The sequence below is a fragment of the Leptonychotes weddellii genome, chromosome 5 (genome assembly GCF_054177405.1).
Source record: "Leptonychotes weddellii isolate Sample4059 chromosome 5, ASM5417740v2, whole genome shotgun sequence".
Taxonomy (NCBI): Eukaryota; Metazoa; Chordata; class Mammalia; order Carnivora; family Phocidae; genus Leptonychotes; species Leptonychotes weddellii.
The window spans coordinates 145,535,104-145,557,974 of record NC_138373.1 but is presented as its reverse complement, the minus strand read 5'-3'; the positions used below and the strand labels follow the sequence as shown (position 1 = coordinate 145,557,974).

The window sequence follows — 22,871 nt, the reverse complement described above, 5'->3', positions numbered from 1 at the left end:
GAGTGTTATATGGGTTTCAACGGAATCAAAATACACGAAAAACACCACCAAGGCAAGTAATTTGCAGTAGAATCTAGTCACCCTTCTCTCAAATGATTGATAATAAATCTTTGTAAGCAACACGCTTCCCTCCTCAGGGAGAAAGTGCAAACACTAAAAGAGATCTACATGGGGCAGATGCCAATCCGAGCATGCAAAACGATATAGCAGGAGAAGGTCTCACTGCAACAGAAAGGAAATACTGGAGCTGAACGGGAAGTAGCTTTCCCGATCAGCCCCCTTTCTTGAGGCAGATCAACCTCTAAATCTGAACCGAAGCCACCTGGAATATTTTAATAATTAATTTTTAGTTCAGCAATTTCCAAGTGAAAAAGACTATATATATTTGGTGTTTAATAGCAGTGAAAAAGTCCTTCCTCATTTGACATATGGATTACTGCTTCAAGTTGTCTCGAAGCTGGATCTGAGCAGTAATTTTATAACTGCATAAAATTTTCAAGTGTTCTAACATGGATCTAAACAGACTGCTTAGGCCTTCCAAATATTTCTAAGCCATGAAGCAAAGATATGCCAAGTACATGGTAAATGACACCATATGTGCAGAAAGAATGATCAGTGGCAAAGCTCTGCTCTACAAGGACTAAACTCCTCCTATATCGGGTCACTGAACTACAGGGTGATAACTCAGTCAGGTTATCATCAAAAGCGCTCTAGCTCCAAAGACCAAACTGATTTTATGACTATTTAGCCTTGGGAAGTCACAGCTACAAATAAATGACATATTGCTATGGAAACGACAGCAAAATGCCCAACCATTTTGCTTTACAGACATAATTTAGACATCTGAAGACTAGCTTTATATGGAACTCTTTGTCCTCCAGATATCTGAAATCATTTCCCCTAACTAATAAGTCAGAAACAAATGCTATAGAATAACCTTATGAAGAAACAGCAGAGATAATACCTTTCAGCAGAAGGTCACCCAGTCTGGCCATCAGCACTAAGACAGAACAAAAATAAGGGCATACGCTCTTTAAGAAGCGGCACGAAGTCTTCTCTTTGGATACCCACTAAGTGTGACTACAAGTGTGACTTTTAAAGACAGAATACTAATGAGAGAAGAGAAGAACATGCCCACTGGCGGTGATATGCTGAAATATACTGTGTGAGGGGGGTAAAGGGAGTAAGTTCTTAAAATACCTAATATTCAGAAATCTAATCTTTCTTCAGACAAGAATCAATCTATTATGACTAAAAGTAGTCTTAGCAAATAATAAAAGAACTGTGATGGCCCTCTTTAACTCTGCAATTTTTTCTCTTTAAAGATCAAAAATTTCAATGTAAGTTCATTTCCGAGGAACAATGCCCAGCTCCCTTGAAATCTGATCTTCTTTTCTGTAAAAACTTTCAGACTACAGAGGCCATCACAGAGCATCTGCTGAATACTTGGGAATACAAAATGTAAAGTGGGTAAGATTCATGGGCAAGAGAACCTTTGTAGTGATTCAAGTCCATAAATAAGGCTGATCTAGGTCTTAAAAAGCTTTAGCCGTCATATTCAGACCCAGCATGGAACCTGGAAACCCTGCTGCTTCTGTCACTTTTAGCCAATTGTTGGTTACAATCAACAACCATCAAGTCCTAATGACTGTCAAGGTCTGTGTTAGGGCCACACAACACAAAAAGAGAAATGATGTGACTTTCCTGGTTCCCCCAGTTTATTTTCCCCAGCTCCTGACACTGAATGTGGAGGCAGAGCGAAGGCAAAAGAAAGAGTATCTTCCTTCTAGGCCGTCCACTTTTCAAAAAATACACTATCTCTTCCTTTGCTCTTCAGGACAACCCTCTCAGGTGAAAATTTTCACTTTACAGGGGAGTTATCCGAGATGGAGGGAGACTGGGAAATCTGCCTGAGGTCACACAGCTAACAAGTGGAGAAACTGGAATTTGGCCTAGATCTGCCTGATGCTAATAAGAGCTCCCATATTCTGTGCTGCTCCCCAGATGGAAAAGTCTTCACAGAAGTTGTCAGACAAGATTCCATCGGGCTATTAAAACATCCCTCTAGCAGGAGACTACAAAACGGGACTGTGACCAATGTACTTTGTTTATTTAAACTGAAAAAATTCAAATAGTTGTTTTCATTCTTATACACTGCTGACCAGCATGCAATGGTTAGGTTTCATGAGAAAATTTAGGCAACACGCCCAAGTTTTTTAAAAAACGTCTAATTCCACTCCCAGGAATTAAGTCTCACAAAATATTCAGCAATATGCACAAATATGTATGCAGAAGAAGATCCAGGGTTGTGTATATCAGAGTGAAAACTTGGGGGGAAAAGGACACCTAAATGTCCCCCTACAGGAAATTGGTTAAACAGATTACACCAACCACAGGTAATTCCTGGATGACACCTGCTAAAAATGATGATGAAGATCCGTATTTATAGATATGGAAAGCTATTCACAATTCACCGTTCAGTGGGGGAAAAAAAAATATCAATGTGCATATTACCAAAGCAAAAAGGGTCTGGAAAAAACAGGTCCAAAAATGTAGTTCTACTTTTCAGTGGCTTTCTAAATTTGTACAATTCAAGGACTGTCTTATAATCAGAAAAGGAGAAATCTGAAATCTCAATTACAGGTTATATAAAAGTGCATATTGTTAATTTATAGCCCCATTCTAAAAAGGATTTAAGCTGGCTATAAACACATGTGTACATATGCAACATAATGTTAAATTTGACAGAAGAAACTGTCTCATCAAAATTTTGTTACCTAGCCGAAAAAGTATTTGATAGAGGTTTTCTGATCTTAACGTGTCCATGTGTCTAGTGATGTATTTTCCACGTGAGTGATGTAAGACTATGTGCACTGTAATTAATTTATAATTTCTGGTCTAAGGAAAGCAGTCCTAAACTTCTTTAAGCCTCTAAAACATCCATGGAAGTCTTTTGGATGCATGGGAACACACTGCCCTCTACTGGAGATGTAATTTTACACAGTTAGATAAAATTCTCTATCTGCAAAACAACTCTAAAGGCACTGCATTGGGGCCTGTGGGATCCCAACAAGAAAAGCCAAAGTTACTTCTGTGATTTAAAAATATAAACCCTGAAGGGAGATAATAAAAAGTACATTTAAGAATTCCCTCCAGCTCCCCATCCCCCTGCCAATATAAATGGTACTGCTATTATGATCATCTTCATCATCCTAAAAAGAAAATGACAACATCTCATTTAGAGAACTTAAAAGTATATTAAGTTGCACTAAACATGAAAAAAATCTCCTACAGGGACACCTGCATGGCTCTGTCAGTTAAGTGTCTGACTTTGGCTCACGTCATGACCCCAGGGTCCTGGTATCAAGGCCGCATCCCCTGTGTTGCGCTCTCTCTCAAATAAATAAATAATCTTAAAAAAAAAAAAAAAAATCTACAATCTTCTTCGTGTAATTGCATTCAGAATGCAGTTATTTCCTGAGTTAAAGAACCCGACTGGTCAACATCCACTCACTACCTATGAATAACCCAGAACCCCCCTTCCTGGCCCCAACACTAGCCTGACACAAAGAGGCCTGTCTCCCCCACTCCTGTCCTGTCGCCAGGTCACAACTCCTACAGGACAAGTTCAAGTCCTTCTCTTTTACTCCTCTGATGCGTATACCCAAATGTCTTTCCTTTCTAACCACCTTCGTTACCTCCACCCCAGATGCTTCAACGATCCTAACAACCGCTGAGCAGGAATATTTAACTCTGAAGAGAAACTAAATGAGAAAAGAGTGTTAACCTCTAACATTGTCCCAAGTCCCCACTCTCTTCAGTACTGACCCAAATAAACTGAGCTCTTTGTTCAGTCAGTCTCGTCGGCAAGATTCACTCCTGGCCCATACAAAGTCGGGTGTGGGCATCCTCAGTTGTGTTCTCCAGAGTTGCCACAAACCCTGCACAGGAGAACAATGTCCTGTGGGCCTCTGGTTACATTTCCTTCAACCCATCCATACAGAACCTTGCTTGATGTTGTGTTTCTGCTTACAGACGCCTTATGTGATGAACTCACGGACAACAGCAGTGTAACTCATGCTTGAACGGAGCTTTTCTGACACACGTATATTCTCCAAAAGGCACATCACTGCCTTCCCGCACTTAGAAACCCTAGCCAGCACTTCAGCCTCGGCGTGGGGGCCATTTTACACAGCAAAATCCCGCCAAAAAGCACAAAAATGTGAAAGAACATGGCCCTACGCAGATCGCAGAAAGGGCACCTGTTAACAGCATGACGGCAGAAACATGAAGGCAGAGTGTGGCCTTCTTCGACCTTAGCTGGGAACGCAGAGTTTGAGGACTCAAATTTTTCCCTGCTCTGAGCCTGCGCAGGTCCATGAATAACAGCAAAACCACCACAAGTGATGATCTCAGTGTCACAAATAAATTTTAGCAAGTAGGAGAACTGGCAAATACAGAATTCACAAATACTGAGGATCCACTGTATCATATAATGCTATTTTAAAATTTTGCTCAATGACTAATACTACAATTTAAGTGTTCCTAAAACATGTGTAACCTTTAAGTCTCAGAGCAGGTTAGGTGAGCCACTATGCAATTATCTAAGAAGACTGAACCATTTAAACATAATTTCAATGGGAAAATGTCTTTTGGGTTCTAAGTCACCAGTTTACAAGCAAGCTGAAAGAAAAAACCAGTTTTAAAGATTCATGTTTATGTAGAAACACACCAGACTCCCGAAGTCCATAAAAAATAACAAACTTGGTTCATGTTCTTTGACCTGGAAAATTCTACTCCTAGGAATTTAATATGCCTACAGATACCCTTGCCCCTGTGTAATGTGATAGATATTACAGCAGTTCTGTAACAGCAAGAGACGTGTCTACCCCCAATGGAGGAACGATTAACTATAGTACACCCATAATGGGACAGTTCGTCAAAAAGAACGTGGTAGCTCTGTATGAACTAACAATATAACACGATCTCCAAGATGAAAGTTACAGAAAACAAGCCGAGTGCAGAATGGTGTGCAATGTATGTAAGTAAAACACAGAACAGAATAAAACCTGCTATAGAGACTCATGTGCTTGTACAGGCACAGACTTTTTTTTTTTTTTTTAAAGATTTTATTTATTTATTTGACAGAGAGAGACATAGCGAGAGAGGGAACACAAGCAGGGGGAGTAGGAGAGGGAGAAGCAGGCTTCCCCACGGTGCAGGGAGCCCGATGTGGGGCTCGATCCCAGGACCCTGGGATCACGACCTGAGCCGAAGGCAGACGCTTAACGACTGAGCCACCCAGGCGCCCTGGCACAGGCTATCTTTAGGAAGATGCACCAGAAACCAGGAGCAGTGGGGTTCTTGGGTAGGATAACTATGTGGTCAGATCCTGGTGAGTGGAAGGCTTATTTCTCACTGTATATTTTTTTGTACCTTAGGATTTTTTATTGCATAACTGTTAAAAAATAGTATTTCTGAAAACACGTGAACCCTGATTTTAGTAGCTTTCAATTTAAAATATATTACATACCTGACAACCTATGTATGCCACACATCTATCTATTCCTAGAGATCCTTATCCTCCAAATTTCTAATGACATATGAAAATAAAGCAGAGAAGACTTCTTATAATTTTCAGTAGGTACCTGCAGCCTTACCTTAAATATGATGACAATGGGAATATCTTCTGACAAAGTGTTATGCCTCAAATAAAATCGTCCCTGTTTCACAGCCATATTGGTTCTGCTTTTTTTCTCATGGGTGGAGCTACAGGGAAACACAAGTTGGTTAAACTGCGTCCCCGCTTGGTTTCAGGCCAGTAGCATGCAACAGCAATGATCATCAATCAATAAGGGTCAGCAATCAATGATCAGTAAGGTCCTTCCTAACAAATACCTTTTAAAGGTGCCCAACTCTTTTCCTAGCTTCCCTGCCACTTCCATGAATATTTAAAAACACGACACACGTTTCTTTAGCTTTGAGAATACGGTGGAAATTTTGTGGGTGAATGAGTGACACTCACTGATTTATTTTGACCTACTTCACTTTGATTCCACCTGAATTGCTTTGATTCGGTGTCAGGTATATTCATGATCAATTTTATGCACTTCAAAAGAGAAACCTCACAATGAGTCTACACCATAATGAAAAAATGATGAAGAAATGAATTTATACACTGTGTTTAAATTAATAACCCAATAAAACACATCTACACTCTTACTATACAGTGAAGCCAAAAGAAACTACAGAATCTCCTTTTATTGGTACGTCATCAGCTACGAAGTTCCTAATAGATGTAAAAACATTTCCAGGCGTAGCCAGCCCCAACGGGAACACACACTGACCACCTCTAGGCACCACGTGCCCTCTGCTACGTGGTCTTATACCGGCTCCGATCGCCTGCACACTAATGCTTCTCTGAAGCAGTGTCTCCAGATCACACAGGAGGAAACCAGTGCTTGGACAAGATGTGTAACTGCTCATCCAAGTGCCTCGTAACTACCGAACTACTACTCTGGGATTCAAAGCCCAATTCCCTGGCTCTGAAAGTTGTGTACAGTAGGAAGACAGGAGTCACAGAATTATTAGCTCTGGGTCCAAACGCTGGCCACCTCTTCTGATCAGTAGGACCTTGAGCGCATGGCCTGTTACTCAGCAGTGAAACAGAGATAACACCACTTATCTTGAAGGGCTGAGGTGCCAAATAAGGCAGAGTACCTGATATACCACCTGGCTCCTAGTAACTGCTCAATAAACGGCCGTTATTGTTAGCTGCCTACCCCCCCCCATCAGAAAGAAAAATTTAAGAAGTCTGAGTTGTACAGTTTATTACAGGTTGTCAGAAGACAAACTCTACTCATATTGATATCTTCATTATTCTACGATTGTCTTATTCCTAGAACTTATTAATTTACAAATTTCAAATTATGTATGATAATAAATCAGAGAAAAGAAATTACAGGAGACAAGAGATGCTGTTGGAGAAAAATGAGTATACTGTGAAAGAGGCTGGTCAAGAAAACTAACAACTAGACATTAAGTCCATGACAGAATTCATTAAATATTGAGTAAAAAATAATCTCTGATCATATCAATGTAGGAATACATTATGCAAAATGCTCAAAGCCTAAAAACAAACATGAAAAAGTAAGGAGTGGTTTCATTTTTTTTTTTTCAACATTCCTTTAATGCAACAAAATTCAACTTGAATAAAACAACTAGTGGCCTTTCAACCAATGTCTCACACTTTCATTGCTAAAAATTGTAGATCAATACTCTATGCTTCCAGTGTTACACAATAAACTGATTCGTTAAACAGATTAATATTTTGCTGCCTGCTATCAGAAATAACTGGCTACCTCTGTACTGAAAGACAGTCATCTGATATTAATGGAATTATCAGTGTTTCTTAACACCATCTCTGCTTTCCGTACCTGGTAACCGAAGCACCAACCGCCCCTTTCCTGTCAGCCTCCACGATGATCCTGTTCTTAGACAGCTGCTCTTGGATAAGAATAACTTTTTCTACTCCTTTGACAATGAAGTAGCCACCTGCCCAAAGGAAGCAAGAAAAGGTTCACCGCCTGTTCTTCTGACAGCGTGACTTAGTAATGACAGTGACCTCCTGATGTAGAGACCTCTCTTCCATTGCTCCACGGTGCTGACCAACACTCAGTTAGAAGGAGTTTGCTGATACTGTTTCATGAACTGATGACAGCACATGATTTTATACAAATGAGCCACAAGAAACTAAACTTCCAGGGAACAGATCTTACTGGTGTACGTATGACCAGCACCTGACACACACAAGAGGCAAATGAGAAAAATGTTAAATTAGTCTTCAAATTTCTTTTTTTTTTTTAAAGATTTTATTTATTTATTTTGAGAGAGAGAGAATGAGAGAGAGCACATGAGAGGGGGGAGGGTCAGAGGGAGAAGCAGACTCCCCGCCGAGCAGGGAGCCCGATGCGGGACTCGATCCCAGGACTCCAGGATCATGACCTGAGCCAAAGGCAGTCGCCCAACCAACTGAGCCACCCAGGCGCCCCTTTTTAAAGATTTATTTATTTATTTGAGAGAACGAGAATGAGAGAGAGAGAGAGTACATGAGAGGGGAGAGGGTCAGAGGGAGAAGCAGGCTCCTCGCCGAGCAGGGAGCCCGATGCGGGACTCGATCCAGGGACTCCAGGATCATGAGCTGAGCCGAAGGCAGTCGCTCAACCAACTAAGCCACCTAGGCGCCCAGTCTTCAAATTTCTTAAGCATAGAAATAACCAACAATCTTCAATATAAACTCAAAATTGCCCTAAGTTTTCTAACAAATCAGGGACGATGGTAGACTAGGATTAAGTTTCCTAAGTATGCCATACTGAACAAAACCCTTAAATATTATCATATAACCTTTTTTTGCACACAATTCAGAATAAGGTAAAGTGAGACTTCATTTTACTTTTACAATATAAACAAGAACAAGCAATATATTTGACTTACGTAACATTTTGTTACAGTCTAACAAAGTCATGTCCTTTGTGAACCTCTTTCCAAAACCTTCTGTGATTCTCTATCAATGCAACTTTAGAGGAATAGATGAAAACAACTACAAATTAATTGAATCTTTACAAAATAAACTGCCTGGAACTAGGTACAGAGATAAAATTTTTAAAAATTTAAATGAAAGACTTTTGGGTTTTGCCCCTTTACTACATTTAAAACAGCCTGAAGTCACCTGGGTGGCTCAGTCGTTAAGCGTCTGCCTTCGGCTCAGGTCGTGGTCCCAGGGTCCTGGGATTGAGCCCCACATCGGGCTCGCTGCTCAGCGGGAAGCCTGCTTCTCCCTCTCCCACTCCCCCTGCTTGTGTTCCCTCTCTCGCTGTATCTCTCTGTCAAATAAATAAATCTTTAAAAAAAAACAAACAGCCTGAAGTGAGCTACTTGAATTTCTTGTGACCAGCTAAACAAGTAGCTTTGTAAGATTATTCTTGAGTTTCTAAGCATAGCAAAAGAAACCAGTGAGCAAAGAGACAGAGAAAAGTCTGACAAAACATAACAATAAATCACATCTTGGAGTGTTAAAGTTTTAAACCCTAAATAAGAGAGGAAACAGTACATCTTTTAGAAATAGAGACTAAAAGAATAAAGTTGGAGCCAAATTTCTAGATATTCTGTGAACTTTTTAATTTTTTTTTTTCTCTTAGAGAGTGCACAGGTGTGAGCCAGTTGGGCAGGGGCAGAAGGCGGGTAGAGAGAGAGAGAGAGAGACAATCTTAAGCAGAGTCTTCGCTGAGGGTAGAGCCCAACGCAGGACTCAATCTCATCACCCGGAGATCACGACCTGAGCTGAAGCTGAAATCAAGAGTCAGAGGCCTAACTGCACCACCCAGGAGCCCCATGTTCTGTGAACAGTTTTATCCAAGTTCATTATAAAGCGGAAAGGCTGGTATTGTTTTTGAGAATTAAAGCAACAGCAATAGCAAGAGCAAAAGAAAGGCCCAAAAAGGGCAAGAGGTGGGGGCGCGAAAATCTAAGGAATCACACATACCTGGATCTAAAGGACATTCGTTCAGTTTAGCAAATTCTGCTGGCGTCTTCCCCGTAAGAACACAGTTTGAACTACGCAGCATTATGGGCATTCTGTTGAAAGAAAAAAAAAAAAAAGAAAAGAATTATATAAAGATGGTCACTGGCAAAAGAGGTGAAAAGAGGAGGAAACGTGCCCTGTACACATCACCAAGGGGTCTGCATTCCTCTTGGACATTTTTATTCATTTTTTAAAGATTTTATTTATTTGACAGAGAGAGACACAGCGAGAGGGAACACAAGCAGGGGGAGTGGGGGAGGGAGAGGCAGGCTTCCCGCCGAACACGGAGCCTGATGCAGGGCTCGATCCCAGGACCCTGAGATCACGACCTGAGCCGAAGGCAGACGCTTAACGATTGAGCCACCCAGGCGCCCCTCTCAGGCAGACAAGTGGCAGTTACATTAAGAGCCAAGTGAAATGAAGCACTTCCTTAGGTACACGGCTCTTCTAGTTCAGAGAATAAAAACTCAAATGTTTGTTTCCTTAAACTTTGCAGACAGACTTTGGTAATAATCAGAAATTGCAGCAACTCTTCACCCATGGTAAGCAAAGGGACTGCCATTCAGTATGAAGAAATACCACAATGAACAAAGTGTGAGGAACAGAGACTATCAAGACTTACCAGGCAATTTTAAGAACTAAGGAAAACTACATGTGAAAAATACTAATTTAAAAATCTATGAATAGGCTGAATAATAGATTTGCCCCTGGATGCAGACAGAATTATTGAGCTGTAAAAGAAAACTGAAAAAACTGTTGAGACTGTATGTCAGAAAGACAAAGAGAAGGAATGTATGACAAAGTTTAAGAGACATGGAAAAGACAGAGTGAAAAGGTCTCATATTCATCTAATCAGATTCTAGATGGAAAAAATACAACCGGCAAGGAGTTCTATTCAAAAAGATGGTGGCCGTGGACTTTCAAAAATGTAGGAAAGCCATAAACCCACACATATCTAATCCACGCATATCCAATCATATCTACACAGAATAAATAAAAAGAAAGCCACCTCAAAACACACCATAGTCAAGATACAATCATCGAAGACAAAGAGAAGATTTAAAACCCAGAGAGAAGAACAGGCCACTTACCAAACAGGGAGGGATGACTAGACAGACAGGGGCCCACCTGCAATGAAGGAGGGATGGGCGAGGTGGGGGGGGGGCAGTGCAAAGTGCGGAGAGAGAACTAGCACCTAAATGGTGCGTTCTGTTAGGGCATCATCCAGAATGAGGTCCACATGAGGAGATTTTCAGACAAAACTGGAAATCCAGAGTTTTTAAAAAATAGTGTCTAAAGTTGATGTACCAAGAAATAGAGGTATATACCTAGCATTTAAAGTTACAGATGCGGGCGCCTGGGTGGCTCAGTCGGTTAAGCGACTGCCTTCGGCTCAGGTCATGATCCTGGAGTCCAGGGATCGAGTCCCGCATCAGGCTCCCTGCTCGGCAGGGAGTCTGCTTCTCCCTCTGACCCTCCTCCCTCTCATGCTCTCTGTCTCTCATTCTCTGTCTCTCAAATAAAAAAAAAAAAAAGAATAAAGTTATAGATGCAATAACCACCAGAATAAGAGACATGGTCATGAGATCAGAATGGGACTGGGGTGAGGAACAGGGGAGGCTATTGCTTTGTATCTCAAGTGCTCTCATGTACTATTTGATTTGTTACCAAGTAGGAATATTACTTGGATTAAATCTTTTTCGCTCAAAAAAAAAACCAAAAACAAAAAAACCCCCAAACCCACAACCTTTACATGAGGTCACGTATAATGTGGCTACTGCATGGTACACACAAGCACTCTGATCCACAAAGGTCACTTGCATGAGTGCAGTAAATGCAATCACCTCTCCCAGAGTCTGGCACAGCAGGTATTCACCAAATACTGGTTACGTGCACGCCCTGCCTGCCTCCTCTTAACCAGAAAGTAAACCCTAAATTGTACTAGTGATGCTTTGCGCCTGTCTTCCCAGTCTGCCCTTCACAATATTCAATCTGGGAAATTATTAATGATCCAAGATTTAACTGGACACGACTATGGTCCATATGTGAGAAAGAAAGAAGATCTGAACACTGATAAACAGTCCTGCTAAGACGAAGATTAATATTCTAATATCTATCCCAACTTATTTTCCTGACTGAAGAGTGAGGACAGGAGTGATACACACAGCCCCCTCCTTTGGGAGACTATAGGGGAAGGATCTGTTAAACCTGTGTGTTTCCACGTTACTCTGGACCTCTCCATCATAGCACTTACCAAGTGGTACCACAGTTACTTCAGCCTGCCTTCCCTGGCAGCTGGGGATGAACACAGCCAACTTAGTTGTGTCTAAGCATCTTCCGCTGACCCAAGCACCCAGCATAGTGCAGGACAAGTGACAGGCAACTGATGCATACATACTGAACCAATGGGTATTTATTAAGCTCTTAGCACTTTTGAAGGAGGGGTAAAAACACTTGGGCAGGAACTGTTTGCACTAAGTTTAAAGTCCAACGCCATTATCAGATTCACAATATTGTGGGTTTTGTCCATTTCGACAGGTGAGTCAGTGTATTTTCCTAACTAGGAAAAGCAGACTGCAACAATGCAAGCAGATGCGATCTATCATTTCCAAACCTGTTCCAGGCAAATAAGTAACTTCTCCCTTAAATACCGCTACACTGGAAACAGTTCAACTTCCAAGAAAAGTCAAACTTAAAATACACATGAATCCACCAAGAAGACTAGCCCAGGAGAGTTCACTGAAATGCTATCTTACCTACTGTTTCCCTAATAGCTGGGATTTCAGGAGGAAATGGTAGCATTTTCCTTAGCTTTACAGAAAAGATTTCACAATGAAAAAGCAGCACCACCACCGTGGTGTGCTGGCCACTGCTCTGAGCGCTCCCTGGGCTGACTCACGGGGTCCCCAGAAAGACTCCCATGAAGTAGGCACTGTTTCCCACATTTTTCGGGTGAGGAAATGGGGCAAAGGAGACTGTAGTACTTGCTCAAGGTCACCCACAGGGCTAGAATGCAGGCAGTGTGGCTCCAACTCGGACATCATTTCCCACCTGCCAATGGGTAAGGCGTTCCGGATGATCCTCTGGCTGCCTCGGGTATATTCAATATCCACTGTGATGGGGGCAGAGTACGTCATGTCCCGCAAACGGCACTGAAAGACAACCAGACAGTCACTGCTCCTCCTGCCTGGAAAAGAAAGGGTCCTGAAGCCTCCAAGAGCTCCATTCCTGGCAGAAGTATAGTCCACACTGAACTGAGCTGTTCCAAGTGCTGCCGTAAGGGCCCCAGGAGTGACAAGCCTGCCTTCTCCATGTGGGGAATGATGCCAGCCACTGACCCAGACACCCCCAGGGGATCTCTGCCCCGGCCAGCCCAGAAACGACACAATAACTCTGGTACTGACTGTCTTCTCGCTACCCGATGCCATCCCCGGTCTGCTCCCATCTTCAAAGCAATCAGATTGTTCCTTGAAAATTGGGTCCATGGAAAGTAATCAATGTGGTTACCTCATTCGAAAAGTTAACAGCCAGTATAATACCTAAAGTATACACATACACAAACTAAAAAATTTAAACTATACTTCCTTTTATTCTCCAAATAAACTAACTCTATCACGAAGTTCCTTCACAAGCGGTATCCTATAGCACAAATCATTCAACACATCCTATTAACAATTTCTGCATCATTTGGGGAATTTTAGAAACTACTGGTGTGTGCTTTAGTGAGGCGATGACTCGCTAAATGATGCCCTTACCTGAGCCATGATCAAACACAGCAAACCCCACCAAAATCTTGATGACCTCCCTGTTTTATTGATGGTCATCAGGTGGCTTGCATTCTTAAAAAGAGAATTTCTCTGAACATCGACCATGCATTTCATGGTACTGCATCCTCTGCCTTCAATTAAACCAAAGACAGATTTAAACTTTTTCTTTCTTTCCCAGTGCCTGGGATCTTAAAATATTAGATATCTCTATTAATGATGAGTGAAAATTGCTTATTTTATATTTAATTAGATTGAGCCTCAGTCTTCTGGCCACACCAAAGGTGATGTAGCACGGAGGTTCAGAGTGTGCACCCTGCCGCCTGGGCTCAAATCCTGGCTCTACCACTTAAGTTCTGAATAACCCTTCTGCGCCTTGGTCTCATCATATGTAAAGAGGGAATGGAATAATTTTAATTCCTAAGAGTACAAATATGTATTTTTAGAATAGTGCCTGGTAGAGGCACTACCTCTAATGTAATGCCCATGATGGGCAAATATTTGTGTGTTTCAACAAACTCCTCTCCTTCAAATGGAAATGAAATTTGACAGAGGTGGTAAAAATGGGGACCCTTTCCATGGGCCCCAAACTACCCCGTAAGGGCCTCTGGTCCCCCTCCGCCTCTCTGTCATCACAGGAGTGGGGCTGTGCTGGGGGATCTGCAGGGCCAGCACCTGCCACTCCTATCATGGGCCCCCTGACTGCCCAACCACCTGCTCTCCCACTCTCCCCGTCTCTCCAAGAATCAAAATCCCTCCAAGAAATCTTCGTGCCCTCTCTCCCTAACGGAAATAATGCCCATGTGTTTTCTCCAACATCAGGAAGAATGATTATGACAACTGTGGCCTCAGGCTTCTCGAACTACCTCAAAATACTTTGTCTTCTCTCTACTCTACACGTGGTAATATAATTCAGAAGATGACTTGGAAATTGCTAATTGGTGCCTAGTTCTTAAAAAATTGGAAAACTCCAGCAAAACGGACTGGGGAAGTGGCAAAAGTGAAAGTGGTTATTACACTTTCCAACATTCCAAACCTCGCCACTTCCTACTCAACACAACTTCCCTTCCCGCGCCTACCTCACCCTTCCAGGCATTCCAGTGAGCAACCCCTGGTGTCTGTTTCATGTGCTCTGTTATTTTACTCTCGCCACAGAGTATGAACTCCTTGAGGAAGGAGAGGGTCTCATTTCTTTTGTCTCTCTCAATGCTGAGGCACAAAATACATGTTCAACTGACACTCGATACTCCGTGATTAAGTAACACCAACATTTAGCTGTGTGAAATGTCTGGTTCCGTGACCATGCTTCCCATCTAACGTCGCTCAAACAACAACCCTAACATTCTAACAACTTATTGTTTAGTAAAGAAAGGTTCCTCTTCCATTTTCCCTAATTGCTTAACATTTTAGCTTTACGTTAACACAAACTACATAAATCTACAAAAATCATTTGTTTTCCTAAATCAATTCCAAATTATGGACACTAAGTGGAAGAATTTTCAGAGGAATCTAGAATGTGTTAAAAGCCAATAAACAAGCCTGTTCTATAACCCTTTGTCTGCAGCTCTGCTAAAATCCTGGTATTCAAATTTTCTTCCCATCCATGTCTTCTAACAGACTCTGAGCCCTGCCCTTGGTCTCCTCTGCCTAAAACAATGCCTGCTGACCCTCAAAAAATGTGCTCAGTAACCTCGGCAAAAGCACAGCACATGGTCCTAGGCACAAGTGGCTGGCTGGGGCAGGGGTGAGGGAAGGGCTGCTCAGAAGCAGGGACGCAGACAGGACACAGTTATATAACAGCCCACGTTAACTAGGATTCAATGACAAACTAAATCATGCTGAATTACTTCTAAATACAGTTATTATATAAATGCTAATTTATTTTGGTTATCTTTGTCTCATAGGAGATATTTTCCCTCTGTTTTTAAATCATTCTAAGAGCATATGTTAAGGGCAAAGACTCTGTGAGTTAAGGCAAACAAATTCAATTATGGTAAGGCAGATAATTACCTCATGAGGGGATACTGGTCTAGTTACATTGAAGCTTTCTTCAACATCAGGAAGTCCCACATAGATATTAAGATACCTGAAAAACAAATTATTCCATGACCAATTATACCGTTTCAAAGAATATATAAACAAACAAGCTATTTTCCTCCCAAATACAAGGATTATACTTTGACAAATACTTACCTTGCTAAGAATGACAAACAAGTTAAAAATTATAATTTGAGATCTTCTTGACGTGATAGTACATAGAGCTCTGCCAAGGAAGGAAAATACCATCAAAGTCTTTTTTAAGAAATTACTATAAATCTCTTTTTAAAAATACTGGAAAGATAGCTCTCTGAAGATAATATTTAATGAAAAGAGCTATTATTCATGTAAGAAAGAAGAGGTTATAAGGGGGGAAAAAATACAGCTCTTCCTTGACTTACAGCAGGGGTACAGGCCAATAAACCCATCATCAGTTGAAAAGACTATTAAGTCAAAAATTCATTTAATATACCTCACCTACCAACCATCAGAGCTTAGCCCGGCCCCTACCGTGAATGTGCTCAGAATAATTACATTAGCTTATATATGGGGAAAATCATTTAACATGGAGCCTGCCTATTTGAAAATAAAGTATTAACTACCTCATGCAATTCATTGAATACTGTACAGAGAGTGGAAAACAGAATGATTATGTGTCAGCTGTTGACCCTTGTGACTGGGGGGTTGGCGGGAGCTGTGGCCACACTGCCCAGGGTCACAAGTGGATTGTGCAGCATATTGATAGCCTGGAAAAATTCAAAATTCAAAATTCAAAGTACAGCTTCTACCGAATGGGTCTAGTTTTCACACCATCGTAAAGTTGAAAACTTGTTAAGTTGAACCACTGTAAATCAGGGACCATCTCTATGCACTCACTATGGCAAAAGAAATAGGAAGAAAGCAGAAACTAATGAGACTGGTGACCTACTGGGAGTGTCTGGCAAGAGGGTGGAAAGAATTGGAAGGGGAGTGACAACTTCCTGAAAATACTTTTTTCTATAGGTCTCTTACAATCACGTGTCACACACTCAAAAAGCAAATGCATAATTAAAATCGACCAGGACGCAGAAGGGGACCCAAAATGGAATACAAACGCCACAGCCTTACAAATGAGTAATGTGACTGCACTCAGAAGGTGGGAAAGGAAACGAGTCTGAGTAGCTTTGGAAACAGTATTTTGCTCAGATGCTGTAGAGATAAAGACAAAAAAAGCAATATAGAGATATTGTACTCTACTTAGTAAATTTTATTCTCACAGAGGTTATCAATTAGGAATTCTGAAACTATGTATATTCTAGGACTGAATAAATAGGTACAAATAGTGTGGATAATGAGAGCTAGGTTTCTCATTTTAGGGATAGATCTTACAAAAAAGGAAAGAGGTCAGTTAGAATGAGTCCTGTGGAGCTGGACTGAAATAGGAGTTATCAGTATGCTGGTTTTTTATATAAAAACGGATAGCATATGGAAATACCAATGTATGCATGCATGTTAGTTATACACACGTTTCCTTGCTCCATCCACCAAGGCTTTAGTATCCCTATCTTGGTTTTTAAACACTATTGTCCAGAAAAGGAGACTAGCGCTCCCTGGGAAATGGCTGATTCCAGGCTGACACAGGGAAAAAACCACATCAACCACATCCCACGGCACCAGAAAGTAAAGTAGTGCTTGAAAATTACCTGGGGTGTGCTGAAAGGACACAGCAGTCAACTTGAAGACTCTTCAATGGCCAAAGCAGGGACAATTTGACCAGTAAAATGACACTATTGGATTACGATCCATAGATTAAAATATACATGAGTTTACATTAATATAAATAAAATTAAAGAGATATAGAAAAAGTTCTTCCCTCCAATAGAATTCCAGCACTAACGTACTAGGAATGATGGCAAGAAAGCCTCACCAAGCAGTAATTGTTATAAGAACCATCCTTGATGCTAAAATTAGTGGGTAAGCTATGTGCATAGTATCAAAGGATCTCCCCCGAAGACACTTATTACAAAAGGAAAAATAGGGGCGCCTGGGTGGCTCAGTTGGTTAAGCGACTGCCTTCGTCCGGCTCAGGTCATGATCCTGGAGTCCCGGGATTGAGTCCCGCATCGGGCTCCCTGCTCAGCGGGGAGCCTGCTTCTCCCTCTGACCCTCCCCCCTCTCATGTGCTCTCTCTCATTCTCTCTCTCTCAAATAAATAAATAAAATCTTTTAAAAAAAAAAAAAAAAAGGAAAAATAGTAAATTACAGTGGACAAAACCTGCATATACCACCTTAATCAAGTGAACAAAGGTAAAACCACCAAGAGTAGAATATGCTGAAACCTGTAACCACTGACACAATGCAGGGAAGATGGCACAAAACATTCTGTGCCAAAAATGCGTAAGCCAACTGAATCATGAGCAAACCTCAAACAAACCCAAATCGAAGGACGTCCTACAAAACAATGGATCAGAATTCTTCAAAAGTGTCAAGGTGATAAAAGACCAAGAAAGTATGAGGAACTGTCACAGGCTGGGGGAAGCTAAAGAGACATGAGAACTAATCATCATGTCGGGCTCTGGATTGAATCCTGGGCCAGAAAAAAGACATGAGTGGGAAAGCTTGAAACGAGACGTGCAGAGTGGTTGACAGTATTGTATGAGTGCTAATTGCCTGGGTCTGCTAATTGTGGTTTGGTTATGTAAGATGTTAATATTAGCACAGGCTGGGTGAAGGATAATATGGAACTCCTTGTACTATTTTGGTAATTTTTCTCTAAGTTTAAAATTGTTCTAAAAAATGTTTAAACCTAATAGTTTCAGTACCTCTCAAGCATAGCTCGTTATAATTAGTTTTTTTTTTTTTTAAAGATTTTATTTATTTATTCATGAGAGACAGAGAGAGAGACAGAGGCAGAGGGAGAAGCAGGCTCCCCACGGAGCAGGGAGCCCAATGCGGGACTCGATCCCAGGACCCTGGGATCATGACCTGAGCCGAAGGCAGACGCTTAACCGACTGAGCCACCCAGGCGTCCCTCGTTATAATTAGTTTACCAATTAAAAATTGAATACTTTTCTTATGAACCAGATAAAGACAGCTATTTTGATAGAGTTTTGGTAACAACCACATTCACTTTAAAAAATATTAGATGTAATCAAAGCAGCAAATCAATAGTAGCTGATTCCTTACTTTAGGTACCACATGGGGTCGGCATCGCTTGTGACCTTTTCGTTGGCTTTCATGATCTTCTTTATCTGCAGGGGAAAGAGCACCATTAGGAACATCTCTGGCTTCCATCAGTTCTAGTCTCTCTACCTTTTTTTTTTTTTTTTTAAGTAGGATCCACACCCAATGTGGGGCTCGAACTCACGACCCCGAGATCGAGTCACATGCTTTACTGACTGAGCCCGCCAGGCACCCCTCTCTGCTTCCAAGCCCTGCTGCTTACCTCCACGTTAATGAAATAGTTGAATGAATCTATATGCTGTTTTACAAGGCCTTTCACCTAAACACACAAAAAATACAAAGTAGGTTAGCAACAATACAGCATACTATGTCATAGACTCTAACCACACGTAACCTTCAGATTCTTCTCAAAACCAAAGTGAGAAAAAAAAAATCCACAAATATCACTTAGTAGAACTTTACATTTATGTGTGCTCATTCCATTTCTACTCCATCCTAATACACCCTCAAATTTTCCTCCTTGAGAATCAATCCGGCCCCTGGAATTCAAGATAGGGGTATTTGAACATACCTAATGACTCCCCATAAGCTAACAAATGAGGCAAGATTTTCTCTGAATACTTTGAACTTACAAAAATCCAAGAAACAAAATACAGCAATTGAGCATTGTTTCTTCAACCCTCAAAAACGCCTGTTTTCTTTTCTGTTTTACCCTATCCGGGCAATTTCAAAACTCAGATCACTTATAGAAGACCAAGGGGGGGAAATGAGGATCTTTATTAAGAAAACTGAAAATCACTGCATTTGAAATTGAAAGGCAGGTGAAACTCATGGAACCTAAGAGCAGACACCAGCCAGCAGAGACTGCCCTTTCATCTCAGAAGTCAAAGACAACCGTGCAGACATAGTGTGGTGTGCTATGGAAAACACTGAAACGGGGCGCCTGTGTGGCTCAGTCGTTAAGCGTCTGCCTTCGGCTCAGGTCATGATCCCAGGGTCCTGGGATCGAGCCCTGCGTCGGGCTCCCTGCTCTGCGGGAAGCCTGTTTCTCCCTTTCCCACTCTCCCCGCTTGTGTTCCCGCTCTCGCTCTCTGTCAAATAAATAAATAAAATCTTTAAAAAAAAAAAAAAAAAGGAAAACACTGAAACAATAACACAGGCTCCAAAGTGTTAGAATTTAGAAGGCCTGTACGTGTTTTTTTTTTTTAAATATTAATCTTCAAGCACAATGGGTTCAGCACTACTAGAACATTCCTAACACATAATCAGAGCCTTTGCTTTAGCTACACTTCCTTATTTAGGATCTCACTGGCTTACAAAACAACCATCCCATTTAGAAGCAGTCCTAATTACTGGGGAAAAGAAATTCAACCTTATATACTGATCTGATGTCTACCTTCCTCCAGTTTCCACCTCCTGGACTTAACTGTCCTTCTGGAGAGAAAGGCCTGCTCTTAGTCCGTTTATTTAAAATTCTCCTTCATGTTGTCACATTCAGGATGACCTATTCAACTATGTCTCACATGCATGCCTTCCAGACCCTTCCTTCAGCAGCAGATGGCCTGCTCCTGGGCGTGCTTCAGTTGGTCAATGTTCCTCCTAATATGGGCACACTGAACTCACTGACAAGGTTCTCGACAGTCTGACCAGCATACAATGGGGCTACTGCCTCCCTCATTCTGGATACCACACCACCACTATTTATTAAAAAAAAAAAATCAAGGCCACGTTACCGACTCATCAACTAAAACTCAAAAGGTAATGCTTATCTTCACAAAACAACGCTATTAAGTCAAACACAGCCAATCTGGTATTTGTACGAAACCAAGTACAGGGATTTACATTTGTCCCTCTTCACTGCTGTCATCTCAGCCTAAGAACTGAGTCTTGAGTCTGTTGGCTAACAGCGTTGGCAGCCTTATAAGCTTTACGTTTCTGTCTTTAGTTATGTATTAAAATCTTTATACCTTTATTCTTAGGCAAATATATTTCAAGGTGGTCTGAGTAAAGGAAAATCCCAACTTTGAGTGAATGAATGAATGAATGAAATGACCAGTCTTAAGTCTCTACTGAATTCTCACTCTCTTCTTGGACCGTGTGCCATCATTTGTCTCCTCTTTTTTGAATCATAAATACCACCCTTTCTCCTCTGCTTATATATACTTCCTTAAGAAAAAAAAGTTGTAACTAAAAAAAAAAAAACAACAAACAAAACCCTTCCCTTCCCTTCCCTTGACCTTATTACCATTTTATTTCATTCTTGGTCACTCTTCTTAAAACCCCTTTAACAGCTTCCTATTGCTGTTAGAAGAAAAGCCAACATCCTTAACGTGGCTTTCAAATCTGGCCAGCAATCTGGCCCTGACAGCCTCCCCAGAACCACAACCAGCACTCTCCCTTCTGCCTACAACACAGAACTAAGTCAGATAAGCCTCTACGGATTTTTCAGTCTCCATGCTTCCATTTAGCATGCTTTCAACATCCATCCACGTTGTAGTATGCATCAGCACTTGATCTCTTCTTATTGCCAAATAATAATCCACTGCAGAACCATTGTATGGATATCCCAGATTTTATTTATCCATCTGCCAGTTGATGGCCATTTGGGTTGTTTTTACTTTTTGGCTATTATGAACATGTGTTCACAACTTTTGTGTGGACATGTGTTTTCATTTCTCTTGAGTAAGTAGGAGCAGAATTGCTGGATTATATGGTAACTCTGTTTAACCATCTGAGGAACTGCCAGGCTGCTATCCAAAGCGGTTGCAATATTTTACATTCCCACCAGTAGGGTTCTAGTTTCCCCAGATCCTCATCAACATTTGTTTATTACCTTTCTCTTTGATTACTGCCATCCTAATGGGTGTCAAGTGAGCGATCACTGCGGTACACCCTACGTCTCAGCTTATGCTCTTTAAAAGTGAACTGAAGCCCTCCACTAACCTTATATTCAGCACTTCCTGTGACTATGCACTCATCCATTCCAGCCAAACAGACTGGTCACCGTTCCTTACAGACGCTGTGGAGGCTCCCCTTGAGTGCTTTTATCATGGCGTGCTCTCTGCATTAGACCTTTCAGCCTACTTAAATCCTGTCCTCCCAGGATGGGGTTTCCATCTCACCTCGTCTGGGAGACCTTCTCTGACCACCTGTGGCATCGCTCTTTTGCCAACCCCACTCTGCTCTGCGTATACTACTTCCTATCTCTAAAATTAGGTGACCACTCTCCCAACCAGCCCCTTACATGTGGTCAGGGAAACTGCCTTATAATTCCTTCTATTTCTAAAATAGAGCAAATTACAGAGTTGTGCAAAGTCAAAAATTATTAGTTGGTGATAAACACTTAATCTTTAAGAAAGACGAATTTAACTTTTTTCATTTGAAAAATAACCGACTATTATTAAATGTTAAACAAATTACCTTTAAAAACGCTGGAAGCAGCCTCCATTTTTCCTGCAAACCAAAACAACAGGGGTATCAGCACTCTGTGCCAGCAACCGCAATATTTTTATAAGAAGTTATTTTAATTTACCAAAAATGACTTACTTTATCACAGAAAGCAAAAGAAAAGTAAAACAAAATGAAAAGAACAATTTTAAAATTGTAACCACTTTTATGGAAATCCTAGATGTGTGTGGGTGCATTCAAATATATATATACACACACATATACCACCTATTTCTTAAACAGAATATACTTTAATCTTTTAATGAGTTAAGGTTCCAAGCACTTTTCATACATTATTTTATTGTCATGACACCTCCTGAGCAAGCTGGGTTTGCCAGTTTGAGACAGGGAAAGTTAGTTTCAGAGTCCTGGGAAGCTGGATCTCTTGGCCCAAAAAGAGTTCTTTCTCCTTCCCATTCTTTCCCAGCTAGTGTCTGGTCAAAGCTCATCTCATCAAAGGATCTGCTTTGATGAGGACTGCATACATGATGTTCATCTCCTACATTAAATACCTGCAAACTCACATACTGCTCCAGTTCTTAGGCCTGCTTTTTAATACCTTCCTGAGGTTGTACAGGGCTGAGATGATAAGTCTCTTTTCATGTATGGCATCTACTCTGCTAATGAGAAATCTGACAAACGGTTAGATACAAGTCTAAAGTAAGGATACACAGTTTCTGAGTAAGGGCCTAAGGACCACACAGGACCCGGCAGCAGCTATAAAAACTCTTGACTTTCACTCTGAGTGACATAAGAAGCATCAGAAGGTTCTGAGCAGAAGAGTGATGGGATGTTGACTCATCTTAACTGGATCACTCTAGCTGCTGGGTTGAGAACAGACAAGGTTAGAAGCAGAGAAATGACTCAGGAGTTTATTGAAA

General features: G+C 41.2%; 1 protein-coding gene across 3 annotated transcripts in view; it reads right to left on the bottom strand.

Moving 5' to 3' along the window:
- POLR3B (RNA polymerase III subunit B) overlaps positions 1–22,871 on the bottom strand; it is a 105,537-nt gene that overhangs the window by 79,751 nt on the left and 2,915 nt on the right. For 2 of the 3 annotated variants that reach the window (XM_081822348.1, XM_081822347.1), the window contains exons 2-9: positions 21,964–21,996; positions 18,806–18,862; positions 18,547–18,611; positions 15,355–15,430; positions 12,632–12,732; positions 9,542–9,633; positions 7,437–7,554; positions 5,661–5,769 (exon numbers count right to left, since the gene is read on the bottom strand). In XM_081822348.1, the coding sequence (XP_081678474.1) occupies positions 5,661–5,769; positions 7,437–7,554; positions 9,542–9,633; positions 12,632–12,732; positions 15,355–15,430; positions 18,547–18,611; positions 18,806–18,862; positions 21,964–21,996 (651 nt within the window). Of the gene's footprint in view, positions 1–5,660; positions 5,770–7,436; positions 7,555–9,541; positions 9,634–10,908; positions 11,062–12,631; positions 12,733–15,354; positions 15,431–18,546; positions 18,612–18,805; positions 18,863–21,963; positions 21,997–22,871 lie in introns of those variants that run through there. The other variant, XM_081822349.1, reaches the window with a different exon arrangement.